The sequence below is a fragment of the Brachycentrus maculatus genome, unplaced genomic scaffold (genome assembly GCF_059751285.1).
Source record: "Brachycentrus maculatus isolate JH-2025_06_01 unplaced genomic scaffold, ASM5975128v1 h1tg000259l, whole genome shotgun sequence".
Lineage (NCBI taxonomy): Eukaryota > Metazoa > Arthropoda > Insecta > Trichoptera > Brachycentridae > Brachycentrus > Brachycentrus maculatus.
This window is the reverse complement of record NW_028281010.1, coordinates 418,489-444,301: the sequence shown is the minus strand read 5'-3', so window position 1 is coordinate 444,301 and position 25,813 is coordinate 418,489. Positions and strand designations below refer to the sequence as shown.

The window sequence follows — 25,813 nt, the reverse complement described above, 5'->3', positions numbered from 1 at the left end:
AATAAAAAGTGATCACATTGAATTTAAAAATAAAATAAAAATATTTTAAATAAATAATTTTTAAATTGTGATGTTTGTTGACTCCTGATAAGTGTACCTCGGTATAATTAGAGCCCGAATGGCTAAAGGTAACGTTAAACTAATAATATTTATATTTTAATTACGTACGATTAAGAAATTTTATTAAAAAATCCATTTCACATGTCGGCACATGCGTCAAAAGCGTAACACAGATGCGTCACGATCATCATCAACCTATAATTTGGTGTCCCATTCATATATTTCAGGATAATCCAATAATTAATTAGAGTACAATATTATCTGTGTTCCTATGTCTCATAACTATTGTAGAAACAGAATTATAACCATTTAAAGTCCTCCAATTTCACTCTAAAATAGGGACCTTTTTCTAACGTTAAATACTACAATACAGTGAATACGCGCGGAGCAGGTTACTCGTGAAACTATGCAATAAATTAGAGTACAATATTATCTGTGTTCCTATGTCTCATAACTATTGTAGAAACAGAATTATAATCATTTAAAGTCCTCCAATTTCACTCTAAAATAGGGACCTTTTTCTAACGTTAAATACTACAATACAGTGAATACGCGCGGAGCAGGTTACTCGTGAAACTATGCAATAAATTAGAGTACAATATTATCTGTGTTCCTATGTCTCATAACTATTGTAGAAACAGAATTATAATCATTTAAAGTCCTCCAATTTCACTCTAAAATAGGGACCTTTTTCTAACGTTAAATACTACAATACAGTGAATACGCGCGGAGCAGGTTACTCGTGAAACTATGCAACAAATTAGAGTACAATATTATCTGTGTTCCTATGTCTCATAACTATTGTAGAAACAGAATTATAATCATTTAAAGTCCTCCAATTTCACTCTAAAATAGGGACCTTTTTCTAACGTTAAATACTACAATACAGTGAATACGCGCGGAGCAGGTTACTCGTGAAACTATGCAATAAATTAGAGTACAATATTATCTGTGTTCCTATGTCTCATAACTATTGTAGAAACAGAATTATAATCATTTAAAGTCCTCCAATTTCACTCTAAAATAGGGACCTTTTTCTAACGTTAAATACTACAATACAGTGAATACGCGCGGAGCAGGTTACTCGTGAAACTATGCAATAAATTAGAGTACAATATTATCTGTGTTCCTATGTCTCATAACTATTGTAGAAACAGAATTATAATCATTTAAAGTCCTCCAATTTCACTCTAAAATAGGGACCTTTTTCTAACGTTAAATACTACAATACAGTGAATACGCGCGGAGCAGGTTACTCGTGAAACTATGCAATAAATTAGAGTACAATATTATCTGTGTTCCTATGTCTCATAACTATTGTAGAAACAGAATTATAATCATTTAAAGTCCTCCAATTTCACTCTAAAATAGGGACCTTTTTCTAACGTTAAATACTAAAATACAGTGAATATATCAGCGGCAAGCATCCATACAAACAGATTAAAATTAGATCTATATTATTTAATTTTCCTGTGAGTTTGACAACTGCTTCCTTCTTGCTTTTTCTAACAATTTGCTTCCTATACCCATGATGTACTCTTCCGTTCATATGTTTATATTATTGTATGTGATTAAATGTTTTTGTTGAACTAATTATAGTTTTTTTTTTCTTTTTGTTTTAGGCCGAAGTAAGTAACACTCCGTCTGCATATAACTGCCTAGTTATAACAAGTAGGTCTGTATTTGATTGCAACTGTTTCTACTTATAATATTATTTATAATTTTAGTTTGTTTCTTTTGTGTTTTTAATATTATTTTGTATTTTAGTTTTGTGTTTTAGCAATTTACTGCATCTCTCTTTAGTATTACTCCACATTCCTGCTTCAAAGTCCCAATTATAACCTTTTACCGTAAGGATGGTTATTTGAAGGTCAATCTGCTTTTTACTTGTACAAGGTTAAGGTGTTTATAGTAATTTTATTCTATGTTAAATAGTATTCTGAAAGTTCAATATCATCCAGCACATGCATACAGTTTTAATTTTCTTTAATGTGTCTATATCTTCGCTTTCTTTTCCCGTTCGTCTTAATGTCGCGTCGTGAATGGTGCACTGAAATCAGTATAGCAAATAAAAACCTATCAGCGGAAGCTTAACGGGCAGTGCACAACGGAGTCCTGGTTCCAACTCTAATGTATGGAAGTGAAACATGGAGTTGGCAAAAGAAGGATGAAAGTAGACTGATTGCAGTCGATATGCGATCTCTCAGAAGAATGTGCGATAAAACGATGTATGATAGATGTGCGAATAGTGAAATAAGGAAGGAATGCAAAGCTGAGATAAGCATTATCGATAAAATTAAGAAAGGTGTGTTGAGATGGTTTGGACATGTGGAACGAATGAGTGACGAAAGAACGGTAAAACAAATTTATGAGGCGAATGTTAGTGGGAAAAGAAGCAGAGGAAGACCGAGAAAAACATGGCACGATCAGGTATGCCAAATACTTGAAAGTGGTCAAGTGGTTAGGAGTCGTAACAATCGGCGGGTATGTATGCGGAGATGCATGAACGTGGAAGAGGCGAAGAATGTTTGCAAGGACAGAGTGGTGTGGCGCTCTATTCTCTCTGCCTACCCCTGCGGGAAGCGGCGTGATGGTTAGTAAGATAGTCTTTTCCCGTTCGTCTGAAAGCATCATGGTTTGAAACTCCAACAACGTAGTGTAATGGTCAGCACGATCGGCTACCGTTCTGCAGGTCGCGGGTTTGATTCCTAGGGGAGGTCAAATAAATATAAGTGATTTTTTCACTGTAATATTTATTCAATACTACCCTGGACTGGTACCTGAAGCGGAGGACTGATTTTTGCTGCTGCTTTTTTGATTGCTGGACCTTTCCTTCATGTGTAAACGATCAAGATAACGCTGCGTTTATATGAAGCAGTGCCCTATGCACCAGTGGTGTGCGGATAAAGGTTTTATTATTATTATTACACACAAGAGATTTGGGTCTCGCTGTGTCTGCTTTGGTCTCTATCCCATATGTGGTAATGGGTCTTACACACGTCTTTTACATTCTTTCATTGCTCTCAGTATTCATGTGCTTATCCTTCCAATTTTTCTCTTATCCAATATCTTCGTTTATAAATCAGTAGTATGCTTTGATATGTTTCTGTTTTGATGCATTTTGTGGTGTTGGTATTTTTGTACCGATTGTTTTATGTTCTTAGAAGAGATGTGGTTCTCCCTGTGTCAGCTCTGGTCTTCATCCCATATGTGGCAATCGGTCTTACACGCGTCTTGTACATTCTTACTTTGCTCTCAGTATCCATGTGCTTATTCTTCCAGATTCTCCTCTTACCCAACATCTTCTTTTGTAATTCAGTAGCTAGTTTTTTTATGTTTTTCTGGATTTTGTGCACTTTGTGGTATTAGTAGTTTCGTTTCTTTTATTTTGTGTACTTACAAGATATTGTCCGCCTCCGTAGTGTAATGGTCAGCACGCTCGGCTACCGTTCTTCAGGTCCCGGGTTCAATTCCCAGGGGAGGTCAAATAAATATAAGTAATTTTTTCACTGCTATATTTATTCAAAGTATTATACCCTGGACTGGTAGCTGAAGCGGAGGGCTGATCACCTTTCCTTCATGTGTAAACGATCAAGATATCACTGCGTTTATATTAAGCAGTGCCCTATGCACCATTAGGGTGTGGACAAGGGTTTTATTATTATTATTATTACTTACAAGAGTTTTGGTTCTCGCTGTGTCTGCTCTAGTCTCTATCCCATATGTAGCAATCGGTCTTACACACAGTCTAGTACATTCTTTCTTGGCTCTCAATATCCATGGCTTATTCTCCCAGATTTTTCTCTTATCCATCTTCTTCGTTTAGAAATCTATAGTTACTTTCTTGTTTTTCTGGTTTGATTGCATTTTGTGGTGTTTGTATATTTGTTTGTTTTGTTTTGTTTTGTGTTTCAGTGTCCCTCTCCAGGTCCCGACTATCCAAGCGTCTCTTGGTGCAATGCCGTAACTAATTTTTGGAATTATTAAGCAACTGAATTGGTTAAGACATTGCATCACGAGATACTTGGACGAGAAATGCATCGTCTCATTTGTTGTTTTGTGTTTTATTTACATGTTTGTGTTAACAACTTGTGCTGCTTGTGTAATTCTTTTCATTTATTTCAATATCACTTCGACGGCCCCTACGCAAAGTACTCTATCTGCAAATCTGTTTCTTTACAGGAGAGAGCTTACAAGATTTATTCAACGTATTTTTTTTTTTATTATTAATTAACGGTTTTATCTGAAATTCTAAACTGCTATCAAACAATCAAAAACACGATTATATAATCGGCTGTCCAAATTTAAAACACAGTAAGGGACATTTTTTTTGTAGAAGGTTTTTTTGCATTTTTGGACTAAGTAGGGTCTACTTAGTCCATAAATGCAAAAAAAAAACCTACTACAAAAAAATGTCATTTACTGTGTTTTAAATTTGGACAGCTGTAATGTATTAAATCGTTTAAAAACTTAATGCTTTGTCAAAATGAAGTAATAAGTGTTTTAGGAGTTCAGTTCGTTTCGAAAATTCTATGTAAGTAGTGTTTTATACGCTTGAAAACTAGGCGAAATTTATTTAATATAATTTTTTTAGTTTATTTATATTTGTAGATAGCGGTCAGTTGATAACGTACACCAAATATCGCCCACTCCTTTCAAGAACGTCATAATTCAAAAATCGACAATTTTCAGTTGTGCATATTTTCAGAATACCCAGAAAATGTACTATATCCCGACAAAAGCGGCATATTTTAAACTTAATATTTACCCGCTACAGGGCAGAAAGTGTTGTTTTCGCATTTCGAAGAAAAGGTATTGTTTACTTATTTTTTAAAATAAACTAAATATTTTTTAAATGGAGAAAAAACCTCCAGGTTTTACCTAAAAAGATTTGTTGCACAGTAAAAAGTTCAATAAGTGGCTTGATATTTATTTTAATACATTGTGTTATATTTTTGAAATTTAAAAACGTTCTCCTGAAAAATCAAGTTTTTTGATTTATGACGTTCTTGAAAGGAGTGAGCGATATCTCAAAATTGACAAAAATGTAGTTAGAGCACTTTACGTAGGGCACGTCGATTTGTATTGTCATAATAATGCATACTTTTTGTTGTCACTTTTTTCTTGCCTTATGTACTTAATTAACATTTTTAAATTTAATTTTTACATTTAATATACAGGGTGGGACGTGGTCACTCCCTTTGTAAAAATCATAACACGAAAAGTCGTATTGATAGCATGGATTTAATTTTTTTTTGTATACAGGGGCATATTTAAAGTTTTATTTCATTTGGTTTTTAAAACGACATCTCGAAGGCTGCCACCGTCCTTGTCTGTACGCTGATTTTTTTTGTTTAAATATTACTGTGGAACATATCGCCTACTCCTTTCAAGAACGTCATAATTCAAAAATCGACAATTTTCAGTTGTGCATATTTTTACAGAATGCCCAGAAAATGTACTATATCCCAGCAAAAGCGGCATATTTTAAACTTAATATTTACCCGCTACAGGGCAGAAAATGTTGTTTTTGCATTTTGAAGAAAATGTATTGTTTAATTATTTTTTTTTAAATATTAAATATTTTTCAAATGGAGAAAAAACCTTCAGGTTTTACCTAAAAAGATTTGTTGCACAGTAAAAAGTTCAATAAGTGGCTTGATATTTATTTTAAAAACGTTCTCCTGAAAAATCAAGTATTTTGATTTATGACGTTCTTGAAAGGAAAGAGCGATATATATATTTTATGCTGTACGAGGGAGTTATCCTGTTTAGTTTTCTTCTGTATAGTCTGTATATGTTTGAAGTTTTCGTTATTTTTCTTTTTTAGAGTATTAGTGTCTTTTATATTTTTAATTTCTACTGGGAGGCTGTTGAAATCTTCATCCATAAGTATATGTAATTTTGTTGGCCCTGTTTTGTGTTGCATTTGGGTATTTTAAAATGAATATTATTTTATATCTTTTGCCATGTTTGTTTCCCGTTTTGTGACGAGTAATTGTATTCTTTAAGAAGTCGCCTGATCGTAATAATATTTTTTATATGTACTGCAATAGTTCAGGTTAAATGGGGGTGTTGTTAAACCCCCCTTCCAGGTGTTGTGTACCTTGTACACATTACTTCTAATAACCATAATATCTGTATAAATATACTAAATACAAGGCTAACATTTTAGGTATTCCTCCATAACATATTTACGCATTGATTAAAAAAATATTATTGATAATAATCAGAATTTATCGGGTACATCGGAGATATTTTGTGAATATCGGAATGAAATTCGCGTATATCGCGTGAAGAGTGTGCGGGAACCGCGACACTACATATATTCGCATCTCACTCTTGCATATTTGCGCTGTGCAAGCGTGAGAAGCTCAAAGCTCAATGTTCTCTGGCTAGCGGCAGTAGCTCTAGGGCTTCCGACAAGAGTGGACCTATGCTTGTTCCGTGAGTGTTGCCAGATGGTTTTTTAACATTTTCAGCAAATAAATCCAAATTATCATAATTTTTTACTCCATTTATTATTGATTAAGGGGATTAGCTATGAATTTCGGTATTTCCCGATTTAAATCGCTAATTTTTTATTCTATAGTGACTACCCAATACCGGGACGCACGTTTTTATTTTAGCACCGGAAGGGATAGTTTAAATATACATGTATCTGAGCATATGCTCAGAAATTCCAGGCAAATCTGCTTTATCCTGCCAAAAAGTAAGTGTTTTCTGTTATGGACTGTAACTACCGAAGGTAATCTCAAAATTCTTAACAACTTTAATTTATACCCATATATTTATTTGTTTATTTTATTTACTAATTACGGTTTCGCCTGTTGGCATCGACAGCCAAACCCATTAAGTGCTCTTTTCTGACATGATATGAAGAATATTTATTAATATTTTTTAATTATTTATTTTTATAATTCTTGAGTTATGGCGGATGGTCTTCAAAGAAAAGGGTTCACATATTATTTTCAATGCTTTTTTTTAAAAATATTAATTTTATCATTGTGCTACCATAGATTTAGGTTTCAATGTACGACATATTGCAACTTAATTTTACCTAGACCCAGGTAGCATTTGACGTAATTAAATTTTTTGCTTAAAATACCGTTTTTGTATTGAAAAAAAAAAGTTTTAAAATCTTTTCTTAAAAATAAAAGAATTATTGAAAGGCGAGGAGTGAAAAAAATGATTAAAAAAATATATTCATTTTTTAAACAAATTTATGTGGTCAGCAATAAAAGCAGAAAAAGACTGAGAAAAACTTGGTAAGATCAAGTATTTCAAACAGTTGAAATTGGTTAGGCCATGAGTCGGACTCATCGTCGTGTACTTATGAGGAGATGTATGTAAATATTTGGAAGTGGCGATGATTGTATGCCAAGGCAGATTGGTGTGGCGTTCTATTCTCTCTACCTACCGCAGCAGAGAAGCGCCTGACGGTTAGATAGTAAGCTTGATAGTTTTTTTTTAATTGTATCAATTGGGGCATAGATATGTTCCCTTTGGAACACCGCACGAACTAGCATCGAGTACTTTTAAAGAGTATGTTTTTACAAATGCAGTTCCACCAAGAAATGTCATATGAAAAATGATTAACATTGCATCCATTTGACGCAGTGTCCTATGCACCATTTAGTGGAGATGGGAAAAAATAGAAAACACTGCCTAAAGCCGCTTGTGCACTTCACAGAATTTAACCGTCCAGCAGTCCGGTTTTGAAAAATTAAAGCGACTACGACAGTTTAGCATGATCGAATTTACGCGCAACGTGTTCATGCACTGATCCGGAGAAAGACGGACAAGTGCACAAGCCAATCATCCATTTTTTCATGCTAACCGGACTGCCGGATAGCAAAATTCCGTGTTGTGCACAAACGCTCTAAACAGCGTTCTTGAGATAGATATTTCATTTTAAAAATGGATTGTCAGTGCAAAACTTTAATCAAATTTGTTTGAAATGCTTTTTGGTTGAACCTTTTTCTTTGGAGCTGCTGCCAGAGCGGCATCTTGGCTCGTCTCTCGGCATCATCAGGCCTCTCTGTCCGCAGGTCCTCGCACCAGGAGGCCGAAGAAGGGTCCTGGCGACAAGAGTCCCGGGGCAACCAGGGAGGAGGAGAAGCGGCCTCGGACCGCCTTCAGCGGGCCCCAGCTCGCTAGGCTAAAGGTAAGAACTGCTATCCATGTTGAGATGTCAAAAATGTAAAAATTACTCCTAAGCGCAGAAACCCAGATGTGTGGACAAGTGACAATTGCTCGTGGACCACTTGATAACCTGGTAAGGCTTGTCATAACCTGAGCCCTAGAAGGTCGGAGAGCTAGAGGTAGATCTCCTACCCGATGGACCGAGCAGATGGAAGAGATCACAGGCCTCTCCTTTGCTTGAGATCTAAAGGCTGCACAATGCAGGGACCAATGGCGGAGTGTTGTCCGAGGTTCCAAGGGAAGCCAGCAGGGGAGCACGTTCCTCAGCAATGAAGGAAGCAACAAGAAGGCAGTTGACGCTAGACCGGTGTATAAATCAGTGTACATGTGTATGTACTTAAACCAGCCCATGACGGTCGTCAGCCCCGTAAATGCCCAGACTTGCATATTCTTCTTCATCTTTGATGAGATGTCAATAAATAAAACATTTGTACTGTTGGTGACGAATGCTATGAAAGCGGCGCTTTCTTTACTGGTAAGATGGATTTAGTCCACCATCGTAGTTCAGCGATAAACGCGTTTGATTACCATGCCAAATTGTGGTAACGCGTCAAATTCCCAGAGAAGCCAAAATAAATATGACGAATTTTTATTTATTTTTTATTCATGTCACCCTGGACTGGTTTTAGAAGCGCAGGAATGATTAACTTGCTTTAAAGATCTGGATAACAACGTCTTGAGTGTGTAGAAATGCTTGTTCACAAATCTAGGAAAATAAAAATAAATAATGCAAAGCTGAGATGAGCATTATCAATCATTTGGGTTTGGGCAGGTGAATCGAGTGACTGAAGAAAGAACGATAAAACAAATATATGAGGCGAATGTAGGTGGAAAAATGAGCAGAGGTAGACCAAGGAAAATTTGGCATGATCAAGTATCTCAAATACTTCAAATAATCGGGAGATATGTATCAGGATATGCGTGAATGGGGAAAAGACAAAGAGTTTGTTTGCAAAGGCAAAGTAGCTTGGCGTTTTGTTTTCTCTGACTACCCTTGCAAGTAATCATGGCTTGTTAAATAATTATTAAGTTTTAATTGTAGGAAAACTACAAGTACCTACATTCATTCGTTTATCTCGTTCACAGCACGAGTTTGCAGAGAACCGATACCTCACTGAACGGAGACGCCAGCAGCTGTCGGCGGAGCTGGGTCTCAACGAGGCTCAGATCAAGATCTGGTTCCAGAACAAGAGAGCCAAGATCAAGAAGGCCAGCGGGCAGAAGAATCCGCTGGCGCTGCAGCTGATGGCGCAGGGTCTGTACAACCACTCCACGGTGCCGCTCAGCAGAGAAGAGGAAGAACTCCAAGAACTGCACGCCAGGGAGTCGAGGGAATCATAGAACCATAAGCCAATAATTGTAAAGTAATGATACCAAAATATGATCCACCAGATATATACAATAAATGTATATAATACCTTCCTATTACATGTATTATAGATAAAGTAATCGTCAGTCGTTTGAAGAAGTCTCTATTACAATATGTACAGTGGCCATTGCTGCTCTGGGATTGTCTTCATTCTCGTATTGTATCTCAGCCGACAGTATTATCTATCCACTATGGGCCTCCCTGGCAAGTGCTGCCACTCTCTCCAGTCCGCGACCTTCCTACTGCTCCGGGAGTCTCCTCTACCCATCCGGACGTCCTCATACTCGTATTGTATCTCAGCCGACAGTATTATCTATCCACTATGGGCCTCCCGGGCAAGTGCTGCCACTCTCTCCAGTCCGCGACCTTCCTACTGCTCCGGGAGTCTCCTCTACCCATCCGGACGTCCTCATACTCGTATTGTATCTCAGCCGACAGTATTATCTATCCACTATGGGCCTCCCTGGCAAGTGCTGCCACTCTCTCCAGTCCGCGACCTTCCTACTGCTCCGGGAGTCTCCTCTACCCATCCGGACGTCCTCATACTCGTATTGTATCTCAGCCGACAGTATTATCTATCCACCATAGTAGATGACCATAGTTTCTTTTAGCTTTTTATTATTCAATCCATCAACAGTAATTGTCAAATCTACATATTGACATTGCGTTGTGCAAATAAATGTGTTCTCATTCGGCAGATGTTTTTTCGCATTATTTCAACTCCGGACGGTACAAAAAAACCCGACCTCTTGAATCTACAGGACATGTTTTTAATAGTGTAATTAGTCAATTGTCAATATATTTACTTAATTTTTTTGCGCTATTAAAACAGGTTTAAAATATTTTATTCTTTAATAACATCGACAGTTTTCTTATAAACTGTTTCTTATAACCGCCCATTAACCAGTCCAATTGGACACGAAGTTTAATTATTTTTCCTTAATTAGTTGAATTGAGCAAATAAGCTTGGAATCATTTTAAGGTTTCTCAAAAGAGTAGAAACACTTTATGTGAAAGAGATGTTTTATATGTTATCTACCCATATATCGCTCACACCTTTCAACAACGTCATATATCAAAAATAGTCAATTTTAAGTTTTGCATGTTTTCGGAATGACCAAAAAATGTACTGTATCCCAGCAAAAGCGGTATATTTTTAACGTTACGTATTAATTTTAAATCAAACACAGATTTTTTGAGTCCACTAAAAAAATCTGAGTTTCATTTGAAATTAATACATTCATTAAAATGGAGTTCTACAAATTAAACGCCAAATCAATAAATATTTTAAAATTAATATTTACCCGCTACAGGGCAGAAAGTGTAGTTTTTGCATTTTGAAGAAAATGTCTTGTTTAATTATTTTTTTAAATTTCCAAAAAAAATCAAATGTAGAAAAAACCTTCAGATTTTACGTAAAAAGATCTGTTGCACGGTAAAAAGTTCAATAAGTGGCTTGATATTTATTTTTAATACATTGTATTATATTCTTAGACTTTAAAAACGATCTCCTGAAAAGTTTTTTTATTCATGACGTTGTTGAAAGGAGTGAGCGATATACTGCTCTAACCATTCTCTCCACATGGCCACACCATCTCTTCCAATCATACCTGCCTCAGCTGGACACCCCTTTCTGACTTCTGCACTCCTGACCCTGGCATACAGTCCTAGCTTCTAGCCATACATGCAATGTAGACTCTCGGGCCTACTCTCCCATATATACTGCTCTAACCATTCTATATACATGATCACACCATCAAATACACCCTTGATCTTCCTAACTATACCTGCCTCAGCTGCACATATATACCTTCTGATTCCTCCACTCCTGACCCTGGCATACAGTCCTAGCTTCTAGCCATACATGCAATGTAGACTCTCGGGCCTACTCTCCCATATATACTGCTCTAACCATTCTATATACATGATCACACCATCAAATACACCCTTGATCTTCCTAACTATACCTGCCTCAGCTGCACATATATACCTTCTGATTCCTCCACTACTGACCCTGGCATACAGTCCTAGCTTCTAGCCATACATGCTATGTAGACTCTCGGGCCTACTCTCCCATATATACTGCTCTAACCATTCTCTATACATGAACACACCATCAAATACACCCTTGATCTTCCCAACTATACCTGCCTCAGCTGCACATATATACCTTCTGATTCCTCCACTCCTGACCCTGGCATACAGTCCTAGCTTCTAGCCATACATGCTATGTAGACTCTCGGGCCTACTCTCCCATATATACTGCTCTAACCATTCTCTATACATGAACACACCATCAAATACACCCTTGATCTTCCCAACTATACCTGCCTCAGCTGCACATATATACCTTCTGATTCCTCCACTCCTGACCCTGGCATACAGTCCTAGCCTCTAGCCATACATACTATGTAAACTATCGGGCTACTCTCCATATATACTGCTGTAACCATTTTCTCCAGTTATGGCATTTTCAAACGAATGCCATAACTAGGCTAAACAATTGTCACAATGTTGAATTTTATGTGTTTTTTCAGCAATAACTTAATAGACTAAAAAAATCGGTGTATTTAACAATCAATTCATAAATACATCCTAGTCATACAGGAGAAAGTGACCAAGTGCATTCTTTTACAAGAACGTGATCATTGACTATTTGCTATCTTACTAGCTTAATATTGCCCTGAAAAACATCCCAAAGGATTTTATACTTGGAAGTATAATATATTGACTTGGTAAAAATGACTAACTGCATTGATGTTTATTTTGTTGCCAAGCAAAAGTGACTTAAATGGCCCTCCTGAACATTTTACGTTTTGGTAGTTGGTCACTTTCTCCTGTACGACTACGATATATGTGTACATATCGATCACTCCTTTCAAGAACGTCATAAATCGAAAATCGTCAATTTTCAGTTGTGCATGTTATCGGAATGCCCAGAAAATGTTCTATATCCCATCAAAAGCGGCATAATTTTAACTTAATATTTACCCGGTACAGGGCAAAAAGTGTTGTTTTTGCATTTTGAAGAAAAGGCATTGTTTAACTATTTTTTTAAATAAACTAAATATTTTTCAAATGGAGAAAAAACCTTCAGGTTTTACCTAAAAAGATCTGTTACACAGTAAAAAGTTCAATAAGTGGCTTGATATTTATTTTTAATACATTGTGTTATATTTTTAAACTTTAAAAACGTTCTCCTGAAAAATCAAGTTTTTTGATTTATGACGTTCTTGAAAGGAGTGAGCGATATCCACTTTGTATAATAGAGGCTTCTGGATTCGATTGACTGATACATTTGTAAATTATAACATATGTACTGTATGTATTGAATGTAAATATAATATAGTATTACCTTTTTGTATACATACACAAAAGGGTGAAATCTATAGACGTTCTGGTGACATTATGGGGTTTTGGAAAATACTGTTTTTCACCATACAATATTGTTAGTACTTATAAACATTTTTGAAACTTTTACCAATATATCAATCGCAATACTGAAACGAACGTATTTGCATTTTTGGCATCTCAATATAATAAAACCTTTATCCGCACCCCAATGGTGCATAGGGCACTGCGCCATATAAACGCAGTGTTATCTTGATCGTTTACACATGAAGGAAAGGTGATCAGCCCTCCGCTTCAGGTACCAGTCCAGGGTAGTATTGAATAAATATTACAGTGAAAATCACTTATATTTCTTTTGCCCCCCTTGGGAATCGAACCCGGGACCCCCAGAACGGTAGCCGAGCGTGCTGACCATTACACTAAGGAGGCGGACGGATCTCAATATGGATGAATAAACATATGGAACACTCTTCATATCATTCATCGTTCACTTTGTGTAATACCACTTTAAAATGTGAACGATGAATGATAAGGAGAGTGTTATACTGTATTACCATTCCACAATATTAACAATCATTTTAACAAACAAAATATATATATATGGGCTGGGTTAGGCGATCACTTTACACACGCGTAAACTAATTAACCCTTTGTTACTTCAACTTCTATAGTTTCACCCCTTGTATGTATGTTTATTACTCAATGCAATATTACTTGGTACAAACTTGATATGCGTAGTTTTTTTTGTAAATTACAAGGACTTATTTTAAATTTATAAATATATATATATATATATATATATATATATATATATATATATATATATATATATATATATATATATATATATATATATATATATATATATATATATATATATATATATATATATATATAATACTGTTATATTTCTTAATAAATGTACATTTTGCCTTCCTTCTTTATATAAACATCATTAAGGCGCCTTTTTTCATTCAAAAATAAATTTTGTCCAATTTTTCATAAAAAAACTAATTTAACTATTTCAAATATTCAAAATCGAGTCGGATCAAATACCTCCCTTACCAAAATCGAGTAAACTCAAAAACCTCCCATAACAAAATCGCGCTACGTAGCTTAAATGTTTCCCAACTCAAAATCGAGTCGGTTCTAATCCCTCCCATATTAAAATCGAGTCAACTTGAATACCTTCCATATTAAAATCGAGTAAGCTCGAATACCTCCCATATCAAAATCGGGTCAGCTCGAATACCTTTCATATCAAAATTGAGTCAGTTCGAATACCTCCCATATCAAAATTGAGTCAGCTCGAATACCTCCCATATCAAAATCGACTCAGCTCGAAAACCTCCTATATCAAAATTGAGTCAGTTCAAATACCTCCCATATCAAAATTGAATCAACTCAAATACCTTCCATATCAAAATCGAGTCATCTCAAATACCTTTCATAACAAAATCAAGTTTAAAATTTCCAACACCTCAAAATCTAGACAGCTTAAAATTCCGATACCCCAAAATCTAGATGGCTAAAAATTCCAATATCTTAAAAGCTAGATAGCTTAGTATTACAACACCACAAAATATAGAAAGCTGAAAATTCCAACAACTCAAAAGCTAGACAGCTCAAAATTCAAAATTCTCCCGCACAGCTCATATCATTTTAAACGAAGAGTCTATGCTAATTTAATTTTTTGCTAAAATTTACAAAATATTTTAAATTGCCCCCAGATAATTCTCTTAAGGACAGTAATCCTATTTATCGATTGTATTAAGAGGGTGTGATGAATATCTGGTATAAGGTCTTTTCGACTACGCGCGACTTTAAAAGAAAATAATAAAAAAATAAAACTTTGAAAATTATATCCTTTTTTTAAAGTACTTATTATTGTGAAAATTTATAATTTATATGATAAATCTAGAATGTATTATTAGGTACATATATGAACATTGTAAAATAATTAAAAGATAGTCTAATTATTTATTAATATTTAAATGATTAATTTAGAAAAATATAATTACACTGGCCGAAAATTTACAACTTTTATTTTGTAACTGGCTTGAAAATACCTGATCTTAATGCACTTTGCATGGCTGAATTCAAAAACGAAAACAAAAAAAATGTATCACGTCAGATTTTTTAGTTATGGATATTTTTAATTCTGATATTGACTAAAGTTTATCTTTACAACATTTTGAGTGTGTCCAAATACTTGTTCACAAAATCTGGATTATCTCCAATTACAGGAGTTATTTCCATATTATTTTTTGATATCTCATCAAAGATGAAGAAGAATATGGAAGTCTGGGCATTTACGGGGCTGACGACCGTCATAGGCTGGTTTAAGTGATCACTTTACACACGTGTAACATTCACCAATTCTACCCATTATTGACAACCACACTACTCAAATTCTTGGAAGTTCTATATAAATGAACCAATTTAGAAACCTTGTTCATGAATCACTAGAACTTCACTAGAGACATCTATTGGTGAGATGTAAAGAAGCTTTTTATTAAGCAGAAACTCTTATATTAGTATGTGAGGTCCGAATCCTGGATTATAGTCACACACATGAGAAACGCCAGAAAATACCATTTTCATTTTTATTATTAAGCTTATAATTTGACCAGAAATGTTGTAAATAAATTATCTGGTATCTGTGTGTAAAGTGATCACTTAAACCAGCCTATGACGGTCGTCAGCCCCGTAAATGCCCAGACTTCCATATTCTTCTTCATCTTTGATGAGATATCAAAAAATAAAGTTTATCTTATTTTTTATGTAAAAATATATATACACATATAATGCTATCGTATTCGATATTAATACGTTAATATATTTCCACTGTTACTCCATAATTATGAATAGTTTTTTTGAATCCCTTAGACCTTAGACTAAAGCATGTCTAGATAGCAACCACTATTACGGTTTCAACGTATGGGGTCCATACAAACAGTAATATGACTGTAACAGCAAAACTTGACGTGATACAAGCTTGTCACCATATACACTTTGAATAAGAACGATTAACGTAGTCCAAATCAGTCATCAAAATTTCAGTTACAAAATCATTGTTGGCCAGTGTTTTTAATGTAAGTAGACAAATGCTATATGAATCAAAATTGGAAACAAAAAAAACCATGGATAAATATTAAATTAAATTAAAAATTGAAACAAAAAGGATGAATAAAACATGAAATTATTATACAAAAACGTGTTTTATTATTTTTTTAATTGTCTGTATTTTTTTTCAGCATTTCAAAATCTTCTCAGACCAATATTCCAACATATCATAATCTAACTGACTACCCATCTAGCTATCATGCCGCTTTACTGCAGGGGTAAGCAGAGAGAATAGAACGCCACTCCAATCTGTATTTGCAAAAAATCTGTCTTTTCCATATACATGCATCTCCTCATACATACACGCCGAGTATTCCGACTCCTGGACTGACCATAATCAAGTATTTGAAATAATTAATCAAGCCAAATTTTCCTCCGTCTTAATCTGTTTCTATCACCAACCACATTCGCCCCATTAATTCGTCTTACTGTTCTTTCTTCACTCGTTCGTTTCACATGGCCAAATCATTTCAACACATTTATCAGAATCTAGACAGTTTATAATTCCAAAATTTAATATTTGAACAGTTTATAATATTTTCATTAGAACAGATTGACCTTTTAAGTGTGGACCACCGAAAACTACTGTTAGCTTAATGTTCTTACATATCAAAATCAAGTCAGCTCAAATGTATCTCACATCAAAATCGAACCAGCTCAAATGTATCTCACATCAAAATAGAACCAGCTCAAATGTATCTCACATCAAAATCGAACCAGCTCAAATGTATCTCACTCAAAATCGAACCAGCTCAATTGTATCCTTACATCAAAATCGAACCAGCTCAAATGTATCTCACATCAAAACATAACCAGCTCAAATGTATCTCACATCAAAATCGAACCAGCTCAAATGTCTCCTATATCAAAATCTAGTCAGCCAAAACGTCTCCTTAATTAAAACCTAGTTAGCTCAAATGCCTTTTAAATCAAATGAAATTGAATTAACTCATATGTCTCCCATTTCAATATCGTGTTTGCTCAAATGCATCTCACATCAAAATCGAACCAGCTCAAACATCTCAGAAATCAAAATCCAGTCAATTAAAATGTCTCCTAAATCAAAACCTAGTTAGCTCATATGCCTTGCATCCTTTCCTCATATCACCATTCGACCATCTATCATATATTTTCTTAGTATTTGGACACTCTCAACGTTGAAGCAAAAATACAATTTGTGAAGTGTGATTGTCAATCATTGGTCACTCGAGTGATCAATTAAACCAGCCTAGGATAGATCCTTACAAATGCCCAGACTTCCATATGCTTTTTCCTTTATACAGAGACATCGAAGTGACGTTTCTTCTATATTTTGGTGGCCTAGCTGGTATACGAACGGGGGAAATGAGCCATTAAGCGAGCAGCCACTCCACGGAGCTACGGGGGTCCTCTTAATGGAATAAAAATGACCATATTTAGGTAAATTATATTATTAAGGAGGATATTTATTATAATTACGAGGCGCCTTCCGCCCGCTGACCTTTCGCGAACCCCTGCGGCGAAGGCTTCCGGAAATGGCCGAACTTTGCCGACAGGGCTGCCACAAAGCGAAGAGGACTGATCGTAATAAGGTGCATAGGGCACTGCATTATATAAACGCAGTGTTATCTTGCTCATAAACAAATGGTGCATAGGGCACTGCATCATATAAACGCAGTGTTATCTTGCTCATCAACAAATGGTGCATAGGGCACTGCATCATATAAACGCAGTGTTATCTTGCTCATCAACAAATGGTGCATAGGGCACTGCATCATATTAACGCAGTGTTATCTTGCTCATCAACAAATGGTGCATAGGGCACTGCATCATATAAACGCAGTGTTATCTTGCTCATCAACAAATGGTGCATAGGGCACTGCATCATATAAACGCAGTGTTATCTTGCTCATCAACAAATGGTGCGTAGGGCACTGCATCATATAAACGCAGTGTTATCTTGCTCATCAACAAATGGTGCATAGGGCACTGCATCATATTAACGCAGTGTTATCTTGCTCATTAACACATGAAGGAAGGTGATCAGCCCAACGCTTCAGGTACCAGTCCAGTAATATCACAAGAAATAAAATTGTAAAGAAAAACACTTTTAAAAAAAAACTTGAGTTATAAAGAATAAAATAACAACTATGGTAATCTGTGAATTGGATCCACACTGCCTCGTGTGGTGACCCCATCTCTAGAAAATTATAGAACACGTTTCATTAATTGATTTGGCAGTCACTTTATGGTAAAATCTATCCATTTGTAATTAATGTTTTTGTAAGTAAGTACCACTATTTCCTAAAATCTACTGTGACACGTGTTTCGATGCATTCCGCATCATTTTCAAACACCGTATTTGAAAATGATGCGGACTGCAAGTGTCACAGTAAATTTTAAGAAATAGTGGTATTCACTGAGATGAAGATCGGCAGCAAGATCAAGATATACAAAACTTGTGTCCGACCCATCATGACGTATGGAATCCAAAGTAGAGCAGACACCGCTGCCACAAAAAACACGCTTAGAGTGTCAGAAATGAAGACTCTGAGAAGCATAACAGGCAAGAGTCTTCGGGATAGACTGAGAAATGCCAAGATCAGGGAAATATGCGAGATCGAAGATGTCGTTAGGTGGGGAAGGCAACGAAGAAGACAATGGTATGCGCATGTGAGGAGAATGGAACCATCCAGACTCCCCCACATCGCATTGTACGGCCAACCCCATGGTAGACGACTCCCGGGCAGACCACCAAAGAGATGGGCCGATAGCTGTGAATCGACGTCGCAGGAGGCTAATCCCTCTTAAAAACAGGCCGTAAGGCCTACAATAAGAAGAAGAAGAAGAAGGTATTCACTAAGTAAAACATGAGATAAAAATGGATAGATTTTACCACAAAGCGACTGCCGAATCAATTAATGAAATAAAAAATTAATACATAAATTAAAAAGGAGTTCTACAAATTAAACGCCAAATCAAAAAATTATTTTATTTTAATTTTCCCATTTTATATACCGCTCACTTCTTTCAACAACGTCATAAATAAAAAAAACGTCAGTTTTCAGCTGTGCATGTTTTCAGAATGCCCAGAAAATATACTATATCCCAGTAAAAGCGGCATATTTTTAACTTAATATTTACCCGCTACAAACAGAGCAGAAAGTGTTGTTTTTGCATTTTGAAGAAAAGGTATTGTTTAATTATTTTTTTAATAAAGTAAATATTTTTCAAATGGTGAAAAAACATTCAGGTTTTACCTAAAAAGATCTGTAGCACAGTAAAAAGTTCAGTAAGTGGCTTGATATTTATTTTCAATACATCGTATTATATTTTTAAACTTAAAAAACGATCTCATCTGAAAAATCAAGTCATTTGATATGTGACGTTGTTGAAAGGAGTGAGCGATACAATGTTTTATTTGTGGCAACCCTGATTCTGAACTGTCAAATAGTTGGCGTTCTAACCTTTAATTTTGTGTGGAAGTTATTTCAAGAATTCCAGATAATTTTACGGAATTTTTACAATGTAAAAAATAGGGGTTGTAATTTTATAATTAAGTTGTGGGACCATTTGAGAACTATGTATTCTGATGCATTAATAGGGGAGACCGGTTGTAAGGTGCCAGTACACAAGACTGCCTATGATATTTTCATTCATTCAAACCGTTATCCGCGCCCCAATGGTGCATAGGGCTCTGCATCTATTAACGCAGTGTTATCTTGCTCATTAACAAATGGTGCATAGGGCACTGCATCATATTAACGCAGTGTTATCTTGCTCATTAACACATGACGGAAGGTGATTAGCCCAACGCTTCAGGTACCAGTCCAGGGTAATATTGAATAATTATTAATATTAGAGTGAAAAAATCTCTTATATTTATTTGACCTCCCTGGGAATCGAACCCAAGACCTCCAGTATGGTAGCCGAGCGTGCTGGCCATTACACTACGGAGGCGGCCTATAATATACACAACATTTTAAGTGTGTCCAAATCCTTGTTCACAAATCTGGGTAATTTATATTGACATTTCAAGATATGTAGGTGAACAAGAATATATTATTTTATGACATCTCAACAGAGATGAAGAAGTATATGGAAGTCTGGGCATTTATAGGTATATGAAAAGTCGCAGGCTGGTGTAAGTGATGACTTTGCATCCATGTAATATTCATTTACAACATTTAGAGTGTGTCCAAATACTTATTCACAAATTTGGATTATCTCCAATTATAGGAGTTATTTTTCATATTATTTTTGACATCTCAACAAAGAAAGCTTCTTTCATCTCACAGTAGATGTCTCTAGTGAAATTCTAGTGACTTAAGCAGAATGTTTCGAAATTGGATCATATATATCGTAGTCGTACAGGGGAAAGTGACCAACTAAAAAAACGTAAAATGTTCAGGAGGGCCATTTAAGTCACTTTTGCTTGGCAACAAAATAAACATCAATGCAGTTAGTCATTTTTACCAAGTCAATATATTATACTTCCGAGTTTAAAATCCTTTGGGATGTTTTCAGGGCAATATTAAGCTAGTAAGATATCAAATAGTCAATGATCACGTTTTTGTAAAAAAATGCACTTGGTCACTTTCTCCTGGTATGACTACGATATAGAGCTTCCAAGAATTTGAGTAGTGTGTTAGAATTGGTGAATGTTACACATGTGAAGATGATGAAGTGATCACTTAAAGCAGCCTATGACGGTCGTAAGCCCCGTAAACGCCCAGACTTCCATTTTCTTCTTCATCTTCATTGATATGTCAAAAAATAAAATTGTCAATAATTATTACATATTATTTTGTCCGCCTCTGTAGTGTAATGGTCAGCACGCTCGGCTACCGTTCTGGAGGTCCCGGCTTCGATTCCCAGGGGGGGTCACATAAATATTAGTGATTTTTTCACTGTAATATTTATTCAATATTACCCTGGACTAGTACCTGAAGCGGAGGGCTGATCACTTTTCCTTCGTGTGTAAACGATCAAGATAACACTGTGTTCATATGAAGCAGTGCCCTATGCACCATTGGGGTGTGGATAAGGATTTTATTATTATTATTATTATTAATTATTACAATCATAGTGATACAATCAAAATGCTGTAGGTACATTTTTACAAATTATTTTGTATTTAGGATGTAACGTGTCATTCGGCCATGCCATCCGTGATTGCATGATGTCGTAATTTTTTGAAGAAAAAAAATACTTGGCAATATTATCGAAACGATTCTATTAAAAAATTCTTCGGAATTTTTGCTCTCCGTTCTAAATAAATAAATACTTCCCGAATATTTCACAGTCGTTAGTTTTTTTAAACGTCTTTTTTTTACAGTGTCCCCATCGCTATTGTGTTAAATTTTTTAATCAAACGGACCAAATAGGGGAGGGTGGCGTGGCGCGACACGACGACGAGAATTTCAGGAATTTTTGTACAGTTTCAATAAAGTCTGGCCGATTCGTTTCGCCACTATAAACTAGGGGATGTTTGGGACGTTTTTTAGGGGGTGCAACAAATAACTGTTTTCATAGTTACACTGACTTTGTTTTAAATCAAGGATCGCACAAGCGAATATATACGCAGAAGTAGGCAGAGAGAATAGAACGCCACACAAATCTACCTTTGCGAACAATCTTCGCCTATTCCACATTCAAGCATCTCCTCATACATATCTACCCACCAATTATTCCCACACTTCACTTAACAACGCCCATATTAGAGGAAGTTACTTGATCATTCCAAGTTTTCCTAGGTCTTTCTCTCCTTATAATAAGTACATTTACCTCATAAATTTGTTAAGTTTTACTATTTTTTCGTAGTGCAATGGTCAGCACGTTCGGGCTACCGTTCTGGAGGTCTCGGGTTTAATTCCCAGGGGGGTCAAATAAATATAAGTGATTTTTTCACTGAATATTTATTTAATAACCCTAGACTGGTGCCTGAAGCGGAGGGCTGATCATCTTTCCTTCGTGTGTTAACAATCAAAATAACACTGCGTCAATATGATGCAGTGCCCTATGCACCGTTGTGTGACAGAAATTATTTGTGTGAAGAAAGAATCTTCGAACCCTTATCCGCACCCCAAAAGGTGATCAGCCCTCCGCTTTAGGCACCAGTCCAGGGTAATTGAATATACTTATTGTTGAATATATATATATATATATATATATATATATATATATATATATATATATATATATATATATATATATATATATATATATATATATATATATACATATATATATGTGTCTTAATTAGAACCGCATGTCTGTTTGGGCGGGTTATAAGCCAAAAGTAAGAATGATGTACGACCGTTAGGGAATGTGATTTACGCTCAAAGGGTGTCAATCTGGGAGGGTCCAGTGACGTCACATTACATACGTCACGGGGGAAACTACCGAGTGTAAAGAAATAATTCAGGGAGCTCGAGACGAAAGTGACCCAAGTCCTGCAGAACAGTTTTGTTTAAACATCATGCGCAGAAAAGAAATAAGTACATTCGGCTGTCCAAACTCAAAACACAGTAAGGGACATTTTTTTGTAGTATGTTTTTTTTGCATTTTTGGACTAAGTAGATTCTAGTTGGTCCAAAAATGTAAAAAAAACGTACTACAAAAAAATGTCCCTTACTGCGTTTTAAGTTTGGACAGCCGCATTGGCGGGCTTATTGTTTAAAAGCAATATCTTCCGACCAACTAAAAACAGACTAGTGATATTGGTCAAAACGTTTGATACCATATATAGCTGTTTGCAATCAGAGGGTAGATAGTACTTGAACATTTAAATACAACATAAATTACCAATAGATGATAATAAGGAGGGCAAAGGAAGAAGGGAGTTTAGGGAAGGAGGTAGAGGGAGGAGGTTTGATGGACAGTTAGGATACTAATGATAGATAGTAATGTCTCAGATGTTTCTTGAAAGTTATTAGAGAAGGTGCATTTGTTTACGCGGTAATTGTTCTTAACGAAAGGTTTACGTTTAGAGGTAATTGTTCTTGAATCACTAGAATTTCACTAGAGACATCTATTGGTGAGATGAAAAGGATCTTCAGACGTTTCTTTAAAATTACTAAGGGAGGAGGTTTGTTGGACCGATATTAAATAGTCATAACGCCGCTTTCTCGCAGGGGTAGGCAGAGAGAATAGAACGCAGTGCCAATCTGTCTTTGCAAACAATCTTCATCTCTTCCACGTTCAAGCATCGCCTCATGTCCGCCGGTTATTCCGCCGACTCCCGATCTGACCACATTAAAATATTTAAAACACTTGATCATGCCAAGTTTTCGTCTGTCTTCCTCTGCTCGTGTTCATTCGTTCATCCAAGCCCTTATCCACAGTGGTGCATAGGGCACTGCATCATATAAACGCGGTGTTACCTTGATCGTTAACACACGAAGTTTTTCAGTTCTTATGTTGACTTTTACCAGTTCAAACTGTTACATTTCACTCGACCAGCAAATCAAATCGTGTCCACAAGAACTTCATTTTATTTTTTTTATTCATAAAATATTTTTCTTCTTATCCGCACCCCAATGGTCCATTTGGCACTGCATCATATGAACGCAGTGTTACCTTGATCGTTAACACATGAAAGTAAGGTAATCACTCCTTCGCTCCAGGTCGATATATTTATTCCCGCAGATTATTTCGAATCCTGACCAGACCACCACTCTCAAGTATTTGAAATACTTAAAAAAAAATTACCTCTGTCCGCACCCCAATGGTGCATAGGGCACTGCATCATATAAACGCAGCGTTACATTAATCAAATGAACTTATTAAACATTATTAAGTATTTGAAATACTTAAAAATGTTTAATAAGTTCATTTGATTAAGGTAACGCTGCGTTTATATGATGCAGTGCCCTATGCACCATTGGGGTGCGGACAGAGGTTCGAAGACAAGCACTATGAAATTTTAGTTTGTGGAGATGATCCACTTTTGTTCTGAGCAGAACTAGGCACCAATTGTGTTTCGTATATGATACAAATGTCTGTTGGTTACGCCCTTTTCTTTTACAACTTAAATTAGCTAACTTTCCAGCCTTTGTGTGTGGGCTTACCGTATGCTTCACTTTGTGCATGTGTAACCATCCCACGACAGGTCGTAATCCCTGTAAATACCCAAACTTCCATATTTTTCTTAATCCATGTTGTGACGTCAAAAATGTAAAAAATTACTCTTTAGTGGAGATTATCCAGATTTGGACAATACCCAGATTGCCAGTCTTCTTCGTCTTTGTTGAGAATTCATTTAAAAAGATGTTGATGGTGAATTTTTATTATTTTGACTTATTATAGTCTTCAATGTCGCAGAATACACATTTTGGATTTTCTTTTTTGAACGCTAAACAGTGATATCAAGACACGTATTAAGTTTTTATTAAAAGCGCAGTGCTTGAAGTGGAGCGAAATACATACTTTTTAATATTTCTTCACAATAAATTTACATTTTCCCTAAGGGGGTACTCCCAATTATACAATTCAGTATACGATCGGCAGCGCTATATATACTTGCTGAAGGAGACGTGCATTGACCAGTGCTTACTATTTGTTATTTTATTATTATTTTGGAAAGATTGATAAAGACATAGAAAGGAGAGTGAATGCTGGCAACAGAGTGAATGGTGCACTAAAATCAGTTTTAGCAAATAAAAATCTATCAGCGGAAGCTAAGCTAAACTGAAGCTAATGGAGTTCTGGTTCCAACCCTTATGTATGGAAGCGAAGCATGGAGTTGGCAAAAGAAGGATGAAAGCAGACTGAATGCAGTCGAAATGCGATCGCTCAGACGAATGTGTGGCAAAACGATGTTTGATAGATGTTCGAATGATGAAATAAGGAAAGAATGTAAGGCTGAGATAAGCACTATCGATAAAATTAAGAAAGGTGTGTTGAGATGGTTTGGACATGTGGAGCGTGTGAGTGAAGAAAGAACGGTTAAACAAATTTATGAGGCGAATGTAGTTGGAAAAAGAAGCAGAGGACGACCGAGGAAAACTTGGCACAATCAGGTATGTCAAATACTTGAAAGCGGCCGGGTCAGGAGTCGTAATAATCGTCGGGTATGTATGAGGAGATGCATGGATGTAGAAGAGGCAAGGAATGTTTGCAAAGACCGAGTGGTTTGGCGTTCGATTCTCTCTGCATACCCCTGCGGGGAAGCGGCGTGATGGTTAGTTAGTTAGTAAGTTATTATTATTTTACGTTTAAGACTTTTTGTTTCTCTATTAGTGTATTCATTAGTATTATTTTTATATTAGATACTGTATATATGTATTATGTTAAAGGCATTAGCCTTTCAATAAATAAATAAATAAATATTTTCATCAATTGATTCGGTCGTCACTTTGTGGTAAAATCTATCCATTTTTAATTAATGTATTACTTAGTAAATAACACTTTTTCTTAAAATCTACTGTGACACGTGTTTCGATGCATTCATTCATACGGTGTTTGAAAATGATGCGGAATGCATCGAAACACGTGTCACAGTAGATTTTAAGAAAAAGTGGTATCTACTAAGTAATACATTAATTGAAAATAAATATTTATATCAGAAGATGGAAGCATTGATTACTAAACTAGTAATTATAATAAAATAATGTCTTCTTCTTCTTATTATTATTATAGGCCTTGCAACCTGTTTTTAATTCGTCGATTCCCAGCTATTTGGTGGTCTGCCCGGGAGTCGTCTACCATGGGGTTGGCCGT

General features: G+C 35.7%; 1 protein-coding gene across 1 annotated transcript; it reads left to right on the top strand.

Moving 5' to 3' along the window:
- Nucleotides 1-118: 118 nt before the first annotated feature.
- On the top strand, nucleotides 119-13,760 carry LOC148305869 (homeobox protein E60-like). The gene is made up of 5 exons (XM_088265948.1): nucleotides 119-128; nucleotides 1,683-1,688; nucleotides 3,976-4,023; nucleotides 8,052-8,227; nucleotides 9,352-13,760. Exons 1-5 carry the CDS (start codon nucleotides 119-121, stop codon nucleotides 9,604-9,606), a joined length of 495 nt encoding a protein of 164 aa, XP_088122074.1. The 3' UTR covers nucleotides 9,607-13,760.
- The last annotated feature ends 12,053 nt before the right edge of the window (nucleotides 13,761-25,813 follow it).

Bases quoted from the DNA above. Each gene is read 5' to 3' on its own strand.
- LOC148305869 (XM_088265948.1), top strand. The intron at 4,024-8,051 runs GTAACTAATTTT...TTTTCTTTGGAG, and splicing joins GCGTCTCTTGGTGCAATGCC to CTGCTGCCAGAGCGGCATCT. The intron at 8,228-9,351 runs GTAAGAACTGCT...TCTCGTTCACAG, and splicing joins CCCAGCTCGCTAGGCTAAAG to CACGAGTTTGCAGAGAACCG.